General features: G+C 36.6%; 1 protein-coding gene across 1 annotated transcript in view; it reads right to left on the reverse strand.

Annotated features, from left to right (window-relative positions):
- Positions 1 to 307: 307 nt before the first annotated feature.
- Positions 308 to 17,318, reverse strand: part of LOC117433491 (integrin beta-3-like) — a 70,968-nt gene continuing 53,957 nt past the window's right edge. The window contains exons 12-15 of the mRNA XM_034055792.3: positions 15,124 to 15,224; positions 13,946 to 14,065; positions 7,001 to 7,167; positions 308 to 4,520 (exon numbers count right to left, since the gene is read on the reverse strand). Coding sequence (XP_033911683.3) covers positions 4,449 to 4,520; positions 7,001 to 7,167; positions 13,946 to 14,065; positions 15,124 to 15,224 — 460 coding nt within the window. The 3' untranslated portion in view covers positions 308 to 4,448. The remainder of the gene's footprint in view (positions 4,521 to 7,000; positions 7,168 to 13,945; positions 14,066 to 15,123; positions 15,225 to 17,318) is intronic.

The raw sequence follows: 17,318 nt of genomic DNA on the forward strand, positions 1-17,318 counted from the left end.
CCTCTCTTACTTACTGAAAGAATGTGCAGGGGGTCAATCAGACTAGAAGGCAGCCTCTGATTGGATTGGGAGTAACTCATCTTACATGTTGACAAATGAACCAGCTTTACGCAACTAAACATGTCATCAAGGGGACGGATGTAGGGAAAGATGTCAAAATAAAATGAAAATTGTGTAAACATACATCAAGGTGCTGTTTGTGAACAGTAATTGTTTATGCTGCCTTACAGATTATATGAAATTAAAACAGTTGACCCTTTCTTTATAGGTTTATAGATAACAAATACAATAAACAGAGAGAACAATGGCACATTAAAAAGTGTTTAATAACGTTACAATAACCTCAACATTTAAGTGGCAAAGGTCCCAATTCAATTAACTTTTACACTAAATTTAGAAATACAAACAAATGTAATGAATTCAATGACAAAAGTTTTGACAAGAAGTCATTGGGAAAAAAAGTTTGTCACTGAATTTAATTGAAATAAACAATGAGAAAGAGAAACAATATTTATATTTATTCTATTAACACATCGATGTGATAATTAATCAAATTTAAACCCTTTTCAAGAGTTAATTAAATTGGGTCCACAAAAAATAACAGAATCCCTTAACAATCTTTTACAGTAAAAAATATTTACAAAAAAACAAAAAAACAGTGAAATACATCCAAAAGGCAAGGAAAACAGCACAATACAGAGTGAATAAAGTAAATGAAAGCTGCAGTGTCCTTTACGAAGATATAAAGCATGGCTTTGTCCTCTAAGAAGCTATCTGACACCACTAGTTAAGGAATCTAACAGCACAGGGAAACAGGCAACATGTTGGGTTTGTGTGATAATTTCTCAATGTATTAAAATTGTCGTGGTGATAATATAAGCATAATAAATCAGGCTGTACTCACAAACTTTTAACTTGTGAGTTATTTAAATAATGTTTTTTCAAAGTCTGTTGTTCTGAATAAAACCAAGTTTGATATTCCTGAAGCTGTTCTGCACTATTGGTAGTTTTATTAACAGCAGTAAAGAATAGTTTCATAATTATCAAACTGGGTTTTATTCATATAAACAGACTTTAAAAATATTCTTTAAACAACTCAGGAGTTCAAACTTTGAGGATAGAGCCCATAGTAACTAAACTATATCAGAATGTGATAACAGGCACTGATAAATAGTACTTTCCTATTCATATAGCCTTGACTCAACTGGGCATTACTGTATCCTTTATACAATGGGTTGTGAGTCACTATACTCTGCAAAAGATGACTTGTCTGTTTGACCAAGTCCTAAAGCACGTACTTCTCCAATGGTTCAACAGACCAGGACCACAGTTCCCTGCCCTGTGCAGTGAAGCCCGAATGTAAACCAGCACAGTTCATTCTGATAAAGTCCACAAAGCTATGGCAGACTGTAGCAAATAGACACCAACCAACATCATTATCCCCTGCTGTGGATGAAAATTAAACATTTCACTGCCAATTCTTATTCTATACTATTCTGTACACACTGCTAATATTTGTCATGCTAAACTTTTTCATCATACCGATAATTTTAAATGTACAGCCAGGGCGAGGGATGGATGTTGACCTAACTGCTTTAGTGAGAAACATGACTTTAACAGATCCTTTATTTTTGCAGTTTATGTTTCTACACCAGTGTGATGAAAGGCAGGCGGGATTGGGATTGCCTGAGTTGAAGATACAGTAATGTATTACTGGAATGTTTTAGGTCCTGTTCAGTATCAAATAAAGCAGGAAAGATTAGAAAGATGTACCAGCTAAGATAGTGGGAAAGGAATGTTTCCTGTTTTTCATTATGAGTGTCCACAGATCAAAATGACTAATGCAGTTCAGCATGTCAGTGTGAATTTTTCCATAAACATACACTGCTCTACAGCTAATGACTAGGCTGTGCCGGTCTGTCTAATATGAGGTTGAGTCATTAATTCACATTAATAAAATACCACTGTATGACATCAGTAGTGTGGCATTTTGAGAGTGATCATATTCGCCAGTACATAATACTTTATAATATGTGTACAAATTTGCAAATAGTACAACATAATTTCCTGTTGAGTTCATAAGAAGTAGACAGTGATCTATTCAAGACACACTCCTGTGTTATTTATAGTGAACCCACATGTTCCTTTACAAGTCTTCAAGCATCTTTCTAACAATACAGTACACAGCAGCTACATTATTTCAGTGGTATTTGACTGATGGAGATACACTTTCTAAAATATATATATATATATATATATATATATATATATATATATATATATATATATATATATATTTACGAGTGAAGAGCTGCGTTGTTGCGGCCTTTAGCTTCAGTGGACACTGGAATTGAGAAGAAACTGGAAAATAAATCTGCAGTAAATAGAATTCTGGGAGCTGTAGTTTGATTTCACTTTCTTTTCCACAAACTTTTTTCCAAGTGCAACTACTTTGACCTATGGGGTATTGAACACATGTCACATTTCCATTTGCAACTTGAAACCAGTCAGTAAAACTTCAACTCATCTTGTTCTAATATCAAACTGGGCCTGCTGCCCATTCCATCTCCTGCACATTACACATAAACAGATGATATATAACTGGTGAGCAATTCAATGGGCTAATTCAGTGGATATTTCCCGTAATAACCGGATGGTTATTGTGAGAAACATGAGCTCATTAAAACCAGCAACAGAGCGCAAGCTAATAACTCACTGACATAGACTAAGTACAGTAAGACTCCCACTCTGGATGCTCAGAAGGTAGCTTCCACCATTAGTGTGAGTTAGAGAGACCGAGTCCTTCACTCTGGACGCTCAGAAGGTAACTTCCACCATTAGTGTGAGTTAGAGAGACCGAGTCCTTCACTCTGGACGCTCAGAAGGTAACTTCCACTATTAATACGGATTGAGAGATTGGGTCCTGCCAGCCAACAATCTTAACTGGAACTGACAGAGTCCCAATGGAAATCAATTTGATCTCAAACTGCTGCTGATGGAAATGAAGAAGTCTGACAGTAGAAACCAAAGCAGTTTTGTTCCTGCGTTATAATGTAACTAAAATAGGCATAGACATAAGATAATATGTGTATAAATAGATTAAGCTACATATGCCTAACACCATGGATACAACAGAATTAGCTCTTCCCTACCCAGTAAGGATGTGTCCGTGGGGTGGGAGTTCTATCATTTGCAAAGACAATCTTTTTTTCTCTGACAGGGGAAGTCATATTTAGAATTTCAGCATCCACCATTTACACATACTGACTGGGTATTTTGACAATAAAATAACAAGCTGTTTTTATAGCAAAGCAACTAGTAACTGAAGATTCAAGCATATATCAAAACTTTTTTTCTCTACAGTTGCCAGATAAAGGTTACCTGAAAGTTGCCTCAAGTTAAAATTGTCCAAACAATCATAATGAACAACATTTTAAAAACACAGATCTACATGTAACTGAGTGCTGGAGAGTGATTCTGTCCTGGGACGGAGGTCCATGGCACCCCCCAATCATTGTATTCTATCAGTGCAACGTTTTTACAAATACATCCACACATACATGCAAACACAAGCTCAGAGAACAAGCCCATCTCCCAGTAGAGGCTCAAGCCAGTAACTCCAAAACCATTTCAATCTGTGTAGCCCTACCCATTACCTACCCATTAGTCCTAACTAGCATTTGAAAATGCAGGAAGAACACAATAGTATCAAAAGCACATACACAATGCTAAAACATAGTATTCTACAGCTGGGACCAAAAAGCTATGCTGTACTACATTACACTATATGAAACTGGTGTTTTGGTCACTGGTATAGAATATGAGTTATTTCAGACAGGAGGAAAGAGCTCTATGATATGGGGGCTCAATGGCAGTTTTGGGAGCTCTGAATTTTAAAGCTTTATTTTCTGCTCTTATTGTTCTGCAATTGCAATCTTTCAAAAAGTTAAAAATACATTGACTTATTCTCATGTACTATCCCAGATGCTGTGTGTGTATTTTATATATATATATAAAACAACAACATCAATCTACCTAGCTATTTCTGCAATGCTATCTGAAAAAGGCAGAAGCCGAGATGCAGTTGCTAATTATTAAAATAGGGAGTTATCAGTGATGTACAGCAATGTAACAATTACACTATAAATTAAGCACTCAGTACTGGGTTTCTTTTGTTAAATTGTCATGCCTCCAGCATAATTTAAAGTACATCTTTCAATAATTCTTTAAAAAAAAAAAAAAAGAAAGTTAGCAAAGTTCTATTTTACCCCCCACATTCACAATACTAACACAACCTATTCCCCGACCCCTTTGTATGAAAAACCAAATGCCACTAACAATGCACAGGTGAGGGATTACCCTGAGTTACATTTCAATTTGGCTCCTGATAACATTCAAAATTACTTTTCCAATCCCCCCAAGTCCATGTACACAGGCGCTCCTCGAGGTCACTCTGCGTTTCCACGGTACGTCACATTCGTGAAAGTGGAGGTTGCTCCTTTATACAGGGGATTATTAGCCTAGGAGAAAACGAAGACAGTTGTTAGAAATAGTAAAGGGCTTGTAACTAGGAGGTCCCCGATTCAAATAAGAACATAAGAACATAAGAAAGTTTACAAACGAGAGGAGGCCATTCAGCCCATCTTGCTCGTTTGGTTGTTAGTATCTTATTGATCCCAGAATCTCATCAAGCAGTTTCTTGAAGGATCCCAGGGTGTCAGTTTCAACAACATTACTGGGGAGTTGGTTCCAGACCCTCACAATTCTCTGTGTAAAAAAGTGCCTCCTATTTTCTGTTCTGAATGCCCCTTTATCTAATCTCCATTTGTAACCCCTAGTCCTTGTTTATTTTTTCAGGTCAAAAAAGTCCCCTGGGTCGACATTGTCTATACCTTTTAGGATTTTGAATGTTTGAATCAGATCGCAGCGTAGTCTTCTTTGTTCAAGACTGAATAGATTCAGTTCTTTCAGCCTGTCTGCATACAACATGCCTTTTAAACCCGGGATAATTCTGGTTGCCCTTCTTTGCACTCTTTCTAAAGCAGAAATATCCTTTTTGTAACGAGGTGACCAGAAATGAACACAGTATTCTAGGTGAGGTCTTACTAATGCATTGTAAAGTTTTAACATTACTTCCCTTGATTTAAATTCAACACTTCTCACAATATATCCGAGCATCTTGTTGGCCTTTTTTATAGCTTTTTTTTTATAGCCTTTGTCATAGTATATCATGGTTTACCATACCTCACTGTGCTATGCTTTCACTGTGCTTTATTACACTGTGCTATGCTTTTGTAAGGGCCAAGCTAAATGTGTTTGGTGGTCTCAAGGCTTTTTAGAAATCCAAACCGATTACAAAGTGTGTATTAGAGGGTCGATGACTGAAAGGCTGGGGTGGTTGTTTAGGACTGTTAAGCTACAGTATATTGGCTAGCGTTGTGGGACTCTTATAACCTCAATCCTTAGGTTTCTTGATTTTATACAATGAGTTGTGGGTGAAGGACATAAGAAAGTGAACCCAGAACCACTGCAGATACGCATGCTACTAAACATTTATTGTGGCTGATAGGGTACCGTCCAGATTTCAAGACATTTTTCCATAGCTTGCACATGTAGTTTAACAGAACACCTGATCTTGGTCCCTATACTTTATATTATGTTCTAAACAGATCACATGATCTTCAGTGATATATTGATAGATGATGGCTTGTGTTAAAAGGCAAATAAATATAAATCACATTTATTCTTCATTCAACCATTTGGTGGACTACAAGTAGGTAAAAGGCAAAAAACAATGGCACATGGGCTGGGCTGTATGAACTCCCAATAAAGACTGTAAAAAGAAGTAGCAATAATTGATGAGTGACTGTTTGTTTCAGTAATAAACTGTCTCATGCGCTCCAACGACTGCATAACTATGCTCCACACTGGCAGCAAATTTGGTTTTGTTTGAATATGTGTCAAATATATTAACTGTAATTCCTTGTTGTAGACAGCAGGTGCCATTAGCAATTACTGGTTACTTTTAATAATGTGAGCGAGTAGGAAGACCAACTTTAAAACAGGGGCTTAACAAGCTGGTGTATAAGAGGAGGAATTGTAAGAGGAGGAATTAGGAAAAAGATGTCTGCATTCCAACATTTCTTTTCATGACCTCAGTAGTTTTCCTTCTGCGCTTTGTAAAACAAATCTGTATTTAAGCACTAAATAAGATACTCTTTACTCATTAGGAAAAGCAGAGCCCCCATTTAAATATATTTAGTTAATTGTGACCCTTCTGAAATGTAGGGGGTGCTGTACATGCTTGATTACAGGTTACAGCAAGTTAATATAGTGAATGTATCTGAAATCATTATTCTATAATTATGAAATGTAGTATAATAAGTAAAAACACAAATCAGAATGTTATGATGCCTCTGTATGTTCGTGTTTAAAACCAAAACATTCTGTTTTTGCTAATAAACTCATCGCCCATCTGTCTCATTTTAAAACAACAATATATACATACGCTTATTACGCAGTTACAACATACAGTACTGTAGGTGTCTGGCAGTGCCGTTATTCATTTGCAACAGCTTTGTAAACCAATAGCTGAATTCAGCTGGTTTTCTCTGTAGAATATATTTATGCATCTTTCTCTGTTTACAGTTCTACTTGCACGTTAGTGGTTAGCTGCATGGAAATCAGCTGTATTTACATATCCTGCCTATTGAATGACAGCTTGTTTTATTATTATTTGTTTATTTAGCAGACGCCTTTATCCAAGGCGACTTACAGAGACTAGGGTGTATGAACTATGCATCAGCTGTAGAGTCACTTACAATTACTTCTCACCCAAAAGACAGAGCACAAGGAGGTTAAGTGACTTGCTCAGGGTCACACGAGTCAGTGGCTGAGGTGGGATTTGAACCCGGGACTTCCTGGTTATAAGCCCTTTTCTTTAACCACTGGACCACACAGCCTCCCTCTTGGAACCTGCAGCCCTCTTATCTCCCCTCACCGTGTCCCACTTGGCGTGTGCACGCTCCTCTTCAAACTTGGCAAACTCGCGGCGGTCGTGAATGGTGATGAGCAGCTTCCAGATTAGCAGGGCAGCCAGGCCGATAAGCAGGATAGCGCCTGCCACCGATAACAGGACCACCAGGATGTCAGGACCCTTCGGGCATTCTGTGGAACAGAGAGACGCCAAGTCAGAATTAACCTCTTCCTGTTGTTTCGTTTATCATCTTCCCCTGAGCACATGAACTGTATGGCAGTCAATGACAGTGATCTTGTATTATAGAAATGTTGCAATGCTACAAACCTTGGTAGCATGGTAGCACCATGATAACATTTACTTAAGTGATTAAGAGACCTTATTAAATTTAATTACCCAGGAGTTCTTCATTCCAATGCATTATTAACACCACTTTTCTTAAAGCAGAAAAACATCATTAAATATATAAAATAAAATAAAAATGTAAAAACTATTTTGTGATTTTTCTAGCGCTTCTTATTATTCTCACATTGTTCATTTCCAGTTTCCAGTTTTTCTCTAATTTTTTAAAAAGCACAACATTTTGAGTTACAAAAAAAGTGCTACATTTGGAGTAAAGACTGTGAATGTAGTTTGTGTATTCTAGTTTTGTAAAATCAACAGGTGTTTTTGGTTTTTAAGGACTGCTTTTTGTATTTGTAAACATTCTCTTTGGTTAAACAGTTCTCTGAGTATACATTCTTGGGAAAAACAGTTGAAAATGGTTACATGAACTGCAAACTTGATCTAATTGTCAAATTTGTGAATCCGGCCCAATATGCAACCAAATGCCAAAAGATGTCTTAGCACAGTTCCAGTCTGGACAGGCATTAACTTGGCTAGTAAACCTTGAAATGCACATAACTAGTCTGAGAATACTCAGAAGACGAGTTCTCTAATCAACCACATTCACACAGCCAGCCTGAAAACAGTAGCATTCATATGCAGTGCTTAAACAATAACATTTGAAAAACAGGAATATGATACGTCATCATTTGTCTGCTTGTTCCACCTTGTTTAAATGATGACTTCAGGTCATTTTTTTTCCCTCCGGAAATTGCAAAGCACAGAATTGCTAAACCTACTTTGCTACTAATGCTTATTCTGTAACACAAGTGCCATTGTTAATGGAAATGGATTAGGATTTTCAATTAGAAAGAATCCACAGTAGTTTGGTACTACTGTGCATTCAAAGTAACATTGGTATCAGTGTACATAGGGACCAAGGAGATGCTAATCTAGGCTTAAAGTTAAAGTGAATATGAGATTCTGCATGAAAACCCTGTTTACATGGTATTTAGTGCAGCGGCATAGCCCAAATTTCCATATCAATTGTGCAATTGGTGATGAAAGCACCAAAGTTGGCACACATGTCAAACAATGTATTATCTACATTTTCAAATTTGGAGGCACCCAAAATTCCACCTGCGTGTCCTACATATTGGATTTCAAAATGGCCACTATTTCAAATCATATTTTTTATTATATCTTCGGATCTCAGCCAGACTTTTTTGGTGGCCAATCCTACATTTTCATTTAACAAATTGAATGGTGCCATTTAGAAGATGATACACTGACCGCCACATTGAGTTTCAAAATGGCTGCCATTAAACCCGATTTTACCTATGTATGCATCTTAGCTTGAGTCTTGATTTGGCTAATCAACATAATTGAGCTCGAATCACATTGTTTGTGTAGGATGGTGGATAGATTTCTTCATTTGTCACCAGGGGCAGCTGTGTTAATTGTTGACCCTTGGGGAAAACTGGCATACCTTCTACTGGCATGTGACTATCAACTTTGAGGTACCCTCTGACCTCTGTCATACTTTGTTTTGATTATGAAGGTAAGCTACATTGAATTTCTCTCCCCCTGTAACAGTGACAATATCTTTGTTAAAAACACCCATCCATTATTATTTTCACCTTAATTATATTGATAAACATTTGTTAAAAACCTTTTTGATGGATATTTGTTCCAATAATTTTGTATTATTATTGAAAACAGTAAAACATTAATGTCAGATGAAAATGTGGGTTGTAAGCAATGCAGTATCCCATGATAAATGTGCATTTATAAATGACATATGTAAAACAATGGTATGATGTGCACTGAAATTATATTTTATAACATTTATTTTTGTAACTTTTTTAAAGAGATTATACTTGTCACTTATTTATTACTCTGGATGTGACTGTTACTGTTTTCATTTACGCACAGAGGCAAAGTTAATGCGCCTCTTGCTTTGAGTAATGCCACCTAACGGGCTTACATTTGCACGCCACTATGATTATCAGTGTTGTAGAAACAATGATGTGAGATTAAAGATAAAATATAAACTTAAGTCTTGTGCTTATATACATAGAAGGTCTGGGTAATGTTTTATTTTTAATTTAAAAACCTATGTGGTAAAATGGTGAGTTGGTCTTTAATAAACACAAAGAGTTATTTATACCTCTGTCTGAACTATATTTTTTCTGTTTACAAGTATCTTGATGCTGGTTGTGAGGTGGTAGTTGTAGTGGTGAAACTACAGTCTTTGGTGGTGGCTTGTTGGCTAACCATGTTGAAGAAATTCCATCGTGTGTACCCTGTAGCCCCTACAACATCACAGCGTCCAAGCTCAGACAGACTGGGAGCTTTGCGCTATTTGTCAGGAACAAACAACAGATCCTTAACCTGTGCGGCATAATGCAAAAGGCAAGACGTTGGAAGCGGGTACAAGTCACTCGCTGAAAACCTAGTCAAATTTAATGAACTAGGAACACTGCCAAGAACACTGCAGTTAGACAGAGTAGATGAAGGTCATGGTGTTGATGCTGCTTTGGTTGCCAACAAGGCTGTGGCATCGAACTTGCAGACTCCAATACAACAACACAATGCTGCAAACAGCAGATAAGAGAAAGATCCAACTTTCAGCTGCAGGAAGCGATGATGCCTCAGTCGTACCCAAGTGCACCAGATCACGGTCTTCAAGCATAGAACATGTTGAAATGATTGCCAGTGAAGCTACTTGTTTCTTCTACAGACAACTAGCTGGCACTGAAGGCCTCCACGAAGCATCGACATTTCAAATGGACAGCTGAGCGCGGGCCAGTGCAGCTCTTATTGAGGACAATGAGCTCCTGGCTCGGCTCAGCATGGGTGACGTCAAGAAAGTAAGAGAAGATCAATGAACAAGTTAATGCCCGATACGGCTGTATTGCTATTAGATACCAGTATACAGTACCTTCATTGTTATTTTGAAGATTTTAAAATATTTACACATGTATTTACCTTTTCAATGTTCTGCTAGGCTTCCGTTTCAGTTTTTAAAGCTAGACATTTAACTGAATGTTCTGTGGTCATCTACCGTGTGGTAGTGCCTGGGGTTGAGCTTCCACATCGGTGGATGAACATGCTGAGGTTTATTACATTGTGCTTTTAAAATCTGTCTTGTGATTTCTTAAATGACAATCATGTGACATATTAAAGTTTGAACTATAACATCTGAGGTCTTTAACGACAGCCACTATTTATAGCAACGATACAGCAGCCGTGCATAGCAACAGGACAACTCCATAGCAACGGCTCGGGCCACTTGACATGCTTACAGCTAGCTGCTGAACTTTCACAAACACATCAGAAAGAAAAGAATATTATCTGGGAAGAAGGCTGAAAGGAGTAAGGCTTTTAAAAAAAAACATATTCTTAGAAACACGTTAGCATATTGTTTTTGCAAATCCCTTTCATTAATTTTCCAGAAATTATTTATATTTTCAGACTGTTTTCACTTTGACATCACACTGCAGACTCACTCCCTGTGAGCAGGTATTAAGAACCCACATTTTCAACCTTCAGCTACACATAGTGGCATCATGTCCCGATTCCTGCCACTGGTTAATATCACACTCCGGTAATATCTCTTGCATTTACCAGTCAACTATTTTCCTATCTATTTAATATCACAGCTTCCCTGTGTTTTTAATATTACATTATTATAACACGTTGTACACGTACAGGATAACAAACTGAAAACTATGTTTAATAAACACTATTATAATCAATGCAGTATCTACAGCTATGGCCAAAAATTTCGCATCACCTAGAAATTTAGACAGTTAAAAAAAACTAAAAAAAAAACTATATCAACATAATTTTGATCTTTTATTTAACATCATGTAATCAAAGAAGGTACAACATTATATCACAAAAGTCTACCGGAAGCCATAATAGTAGTACAGTATTTCATGTTAGATTTCCACAGCAAAGGCATATTTGTTGTCCCCATTTAGTCCCTTGAAAGTGGTATTAAAAGGGTATTTCGCTTGTTTTCTAAGGCAGTGTATTGCACGTACCAGGAAGATTACATAAATGCACAATTTCTGATTAGAACTGATTAGTAAATAATTATTTAGCAGGTAATTCTAAATTTGAAAGCCAGTCAATTATATGTCTGATTTCACTGCCCCCAATTTGCACTAATCTTGGACTACCTTAGTTAACATTCGGTAGCCTTGTAGCTTGTTTCCACCGGAGGAGCCTGCTTATATTGCCACTACTGGGCCAAGAAAAAAAAAAACTGAAGTCACAACAAGTGTAAAAAAGCAGAAAGAACCTATGATTTATTCATTCATTATAATTTATTTGTATAATTGATATGCTATTATTTCTTAAATATATAAGAAATCCTCCTGGCTTAATGACAATTGGATCATTGTTTTAAGTCGTCTTCTTGTTAATTTGTGTGTTGATTTTATTAGTTTTTCTTGTTATAAGCATTAAAAAACAAAACAAAAACAGAGAACACAACACATAGCCCCAGGACAGATATCTTGTGAGGCCAGTTTCACTACCTGGTTCTGGCCTGGGGCCCTCACGGTCTGCCTGTGTCAGTGGAAACAGGGTACAAGATTAGGACTCATCGGTCTTTGAAGTTCCTCACTTTTTATACACAGTAAAACAAGTCAATGTATTCATGGGTATAAAGACGATCACTGTAATTACAGACCCTGCCTATTGCTGCAGGTAACAACATGTGTTCACTTGTTTTTCTGGGTGTTGATCAGCTGTCTCTGACAAACACAGCTACCAGACTGCAATTTACAGCACTTGCTTCATAATGGATTAGTGGGAGCTATGGCCAAAAGTTTTGTATCACCAAATAGAGTTTTCAAATTGTCGTATAATTGAATACTAATCAGTGAAGCACAACCTTTCTGCATTTTGATTTAAGTATAAACATAAACAATAATCACAATAGTCATACTTTTACGTTTTTTGTTTTATTTATTTATTAGGTGCGGATGCATTTTATTAACAGCAGTAGCTGCTGATTGACTTTGTTTTCGGTGTTTGGTGGAGTAATGTACCTCCAGATTTCATACTTGCAAAAGAAAAACGAAGAAAGAAAACACAAAACAGTCTACAGGAAGTGCCATGTTCTACCAAGTCCCTTTGGATAATCTTTATGTTGGCTTTAATAAAAATTAGATCATTGTTAATTATTATAGTTTTTTCTTGAGGTTAATGTTTTTGATCTTGTAAACATTTTAAATGGCACACACAATTATGCTGAGATGGGAAGTAAATGGTAATGTGAAAACATTTACAGTGCAGACTGTTTTGCAGGTTATTTCTAATAACTTTGCTGAATAGAAACTGAATACATGCATTTCTGAAGAGATTCCCAAATGCTGTCTTTTTATTCTGTGCATCCAAAGACTTGTAATTACAAGTTTTAAGAATTACTGTTTGGCATTCTGTCCTAAACCAGCAGATTGTCAATCCCAAACTGTTGTGACATCAATTATATATTAAATAAACTGAGATTTTTTTTGCAACTGTGGTACCATTCAGTAGAGAGAAAATTGTAAAGGGGTACCTTGAGCTGAAAAAAAAGTTGAAAACCATTGCCATATAGAATTAACAAATTTTGCTTCATAAAGTCGAATGAAACCTGCTGAATAATGTTACGTTAACATACTGAATTACATACCGCTTTGCAGTTTTCCATATACTTAATGAAAAATTGAAAAAAATTGAACTGAAATACTGTACTACTATTATGGCTTACGGTAGACTTTTGCAATACCATTTTGAAGTTTCTTTGTTACATGATGTTAAATAAATGATCTAAATTATGTTCATACATTTTTTTATTTTATTATTATGGCTCAATCCTAAAATTCTAGGTGATGCAAAACTTTTGGCCATAGCTGTAGATAAAGAAGTAACACTAACACCTACTGAGTCTCTCTAAACACACACTGTGCTTGCAGGTCCTAGACCTACCAGGTGGGGCAGACTCCTGCATAACCTCACTCCAGGTATTGTTTAAGCATGGTAAGTGGAACCAGTGCTGTGCAGCCCACACACTCAGTAACACACCGGCTGGCTTTATTACACACTAATTCTGCTGCGTTTCGACAAATTGCAAATCGATTTTCCATTATCCCACTGCTGATAATGACTCATATAGACTGATCTTGAATGTAGGCAGTTAAACAAAGTGAGTGTATGCCTTTGAATGAATTGACTTTAATGGAAATTCTAGAGGCAGGTGTAAGCAGCAAGAAAATGAGTGATGACAACCGAGTCCTATTGATAACAATTATAAATCACCAATGAGAAATCAAATATTCATGTCACCTTGTGTACAGATCTGCATGACGATTCTGTAAAATAACACTTTTTACATAGTAGTTCTTTGAGTTTGTTTTTGTGATTTATAATAAGTTAATACACTGTGTGAGTGGTGACTCACACAGCTTCACAGTCCAGGGTGCTTGAGACGCAGTGCAATGAGAGACACCACACACACAACGGAACAACTTGTTAGGAACATGCATCCTCCAGCATGTCTGTGAATACAGAAATTGGTATCATGATAAAGATCACTGTGGCAGGTTCCTTTGTATATGAACTCCTATGTAACACATAGTCCCTCACCTCGTTCCTTGACCACATAGAGGATTGATGCTCCACTGGCATCTTCGTAGTACTGGAACCTCACCACACAGTCATCTTCATCTTTGTAGGTACAGTTCATAGCATTCTTATCATGCAAACCTGAACACAACAGGAAATAGGGTTATCACCATCTTCATAAAGAACTTATTTTGCTATCTGTCATAAAGAGGAGTTTCAGTCTGTGCTTGATAAACCGCTCCAATGTGTATGTTTACATGTGAAATGCTGTGTTTAGATATACCACACACTACTGTGAAGGGTTCACTGGGACCTATTAAATTGATCTAAATGGTAGGGAATCAAATCCAGTCATTATTAGATGTGGGGCTGTATGTTGTATGATGTACAACACCTCTACTAAGCTCCAATAAGGTTTGTAGTTTATACAGCATACAACTCACAGTATTGATATAGATCCATTTGGGCAAAATCCTCGACTTAATTAAATGATATGAAATATCAACTAATATAATCTTCTTGTTTAGATTTACTTTGTATATCGTTTTCTGTTTTGGTCGTCACATCCTGGGGACTTTTTAAGAGTCAGAAGTTGAAAGCATAGCTGTTGTCTCAAAGTAGCGCTCTCCAAAATGTCTTCCCTGTAGTACGTACAGCACAACCATTAGAGTGTAACCATTAACCTGCCCCCCTGCAACACTCCTCTCCCAGTGGATGGAAGGAATATGAAGGTAAACCACACCAAAAACTGTTTTTTCACATCCACTGGGGGCAGTCCCCTAAATAATTGTCTGAGTTGTTTGGTAACTTGGGGAAGTTTTTCCTTTCTGAAAACAATACCCTTGACCATTTTGAGTAAAGAACTTGGGGAATGTAGCCATTTGTTTACCAAGGCTATGAAAATCAACCTCTAACATGTACGCACATCTTTGCAGTGTATTTCTGTCTGTTCAAAATGTTTATAGCCATGGAGGGTCATATTTTAATGATTAAAAAAAAAGTATTTAGGTCCTCTGACATGCTGCACACAAGTCATTTACTGCAGCATGCCTCTCCAGATACTATGACTGTTGGGCTTGAAAGAGTCTGTCAATCAGATGCACGTCATTACTGTATGTTCCAAAATATTACTCTTTACACCCCTGGAGAAAACAATAAAAACAATATATTTTTTTGCTGGATTGCGTGGCTGTTCTTACCAAGGTCTTCCACCAGTATAATTTCATCTCTGCAAATTCGAGCGCAGGTCTTATCATCACTGAGTTTGCCCCTCTGGAAATTTCTGCATTCCACACAATCCCTAGACAGAAAACAAAAGCAGGGCATTATAAAAACAAGTTGCTTTCAAATTGAGACCAGTTTCAGCTCTATGATATAAGCGGTTCTCTCTCTCTATAGAAAAAATGTAAGTGAAGCACAGCTGCGTGGTGTGCAGAGTGAGTCATGCAGTCAGGGGAGCGCAGGGGAGAGTCCTGGCTGTGCGAAGTTGCAGGTTCTAGTTCCTGTGGGTTAAGGAACTTTCTCCTCATCACGCTACAGCAGACCCCTAAATTGGGAGAAAAAATCAGCGCTAAAATAATTGGGCATTCAATTTTTTTTTTCAATTTACATACCGTACATATGGAGGAATGGACAGGCAGCTCCATACATCATCAGACCCTTTTACTCTTTTATTAGGGTGGGCAAACAGAGAGTGATCAGGACAGTGTGTGCGTATCGTGAATGCAGCCGTTTTTGAAATCGATATAAAATTATTTCAGTAATCACCAATCGCAAAATAAATATTCCCCACTACACGTCTGTCTTAAAATATTTAAGTATGTTTGGGTGGTTTTACGTTTACAGAGCTCTAACACTACAAATCGCAAAAGACAATGAAACCTGTCATATTAACAGTATGATCGCTTCCCAAAATATAATATCATTATCTCATAAAATATCATTATTTTGATCGTAAAGTTCACCTAGATTACATTTAGCACAAAGAAAATCAAAATTTTCTTTGTAGATTTCATTGTATAAAAGTTTTTGTAAGGACAAGCGGCACGCTGAATTTTGAGACTTAGAGACGCTAAGTGAAGTGCGTGGTACAGCCATTTTTGGTTGCCATCTTCCTAGTTCAACCCAACCTCACTGTTCAAATTATTTTACACCTACAATTTTGTTTTTAATACATTTAATACCTTTTAAATTTTCTGCATACCCGTCAGAATGATAATCTCAACATTTGAAAAGAGTAAAATACATATTTGGGGCGTTATTGCAAAACTTGACTCACCATACTGACGACCAAAAAATAAATGATTGGTTAGTGGTATGTGGCAGGAAAACATACCTGTTTGAATTATGAACCTATTTCTTCTATATAGTTTTAGCTCAAAGAGCCAACTTCCCAACATTTCGGTATGTTTAACATGCCTTCGTCAAGGGAAAGTGTGTTTGAAAACAAAAATTGGCGGTATTTATAGGCTTTTGATGCCATTTATTTCTCTAATGTTTTTGTAATGCCATTCACTATATAATTAATGATGTAAAGATCTACATATATATATATATATTGTATACATTTAGGTCGAGTAATTTATAAACTGTCACAGAAACCCGAGATGAAATTGTTTTCCTGTAACTCACTGAAGAGGCCCATCTATTATTTTTTATAATACATGGATACTCTTGTGATGCTAATATTAAAGAAGACGAAGGTCAGCAGTACAGTTGTTTTTTTTTTAAACGTAGTGTTTCAGTGCTGTACAGATGTTCTGTGTCGTTATCCATTAGTGCTTCAGCTTTATTTGGATGATTGCCTTTACCTTGTTTTAATTTCCCGTTCCTCTCCAGTTTCTCTGAGATACGAATGTACCAGCTTTACATCATTTTTTTTTAACATATTCTCATTTTGTTGATCATTAATGAACATTTCTGTACTGTGGGTGTTGTCGAGTGATTGAAAATGAGACATTTTGTGTTTCAATTGAAAATGATGGTCTCGAGGAGTCGAATGGGTCAAAGTTCAAGTATATTTTCCTGTAGGAATTATCACTTTTTGACGTCACTACTGTTGTGTCGTGGCTCCCATTTCCCCCATAATGCAATTTGACTCACAAACGTTGGATTTTATTGTTATTTTACATTACTGTATTTAAACCCATTTAAGTTTAAACTGGGACATATAGTACTTATAAAGCTCCCGTGCTTGCACTGTATTTTTTCTCTAAAAGTAAAAGCAAACTGTCCGTTAATGTTACAAAACAAGTACGAAACTTACAAGTGTGTAAAAACGTCTTGGATTCTGTGTTATTTATTTACAGTTAACAACATTTATTATACACAATATACAATTTAAATAAGAGTGGTGTCAATAGCAGTTTCTATTACACTTTATATATTGTAACGA

The sequence above is a fragment of the Acipenser ruthenus genome, chromosome 33, assembly GCF_902713425.1.
Source record: "Acipenser ruthenus chromosome 33, fAciRut3.2 maternal haplotype, whole genome shotgun sequence".
Taxonomy (NCBI): domain Eukaryota; kingdom Metazoa; phylum Chordata; class Actinopteri; order Acipenseriformes; family Acipenseridae; genus Acipenser; species Acipenser ruthenus.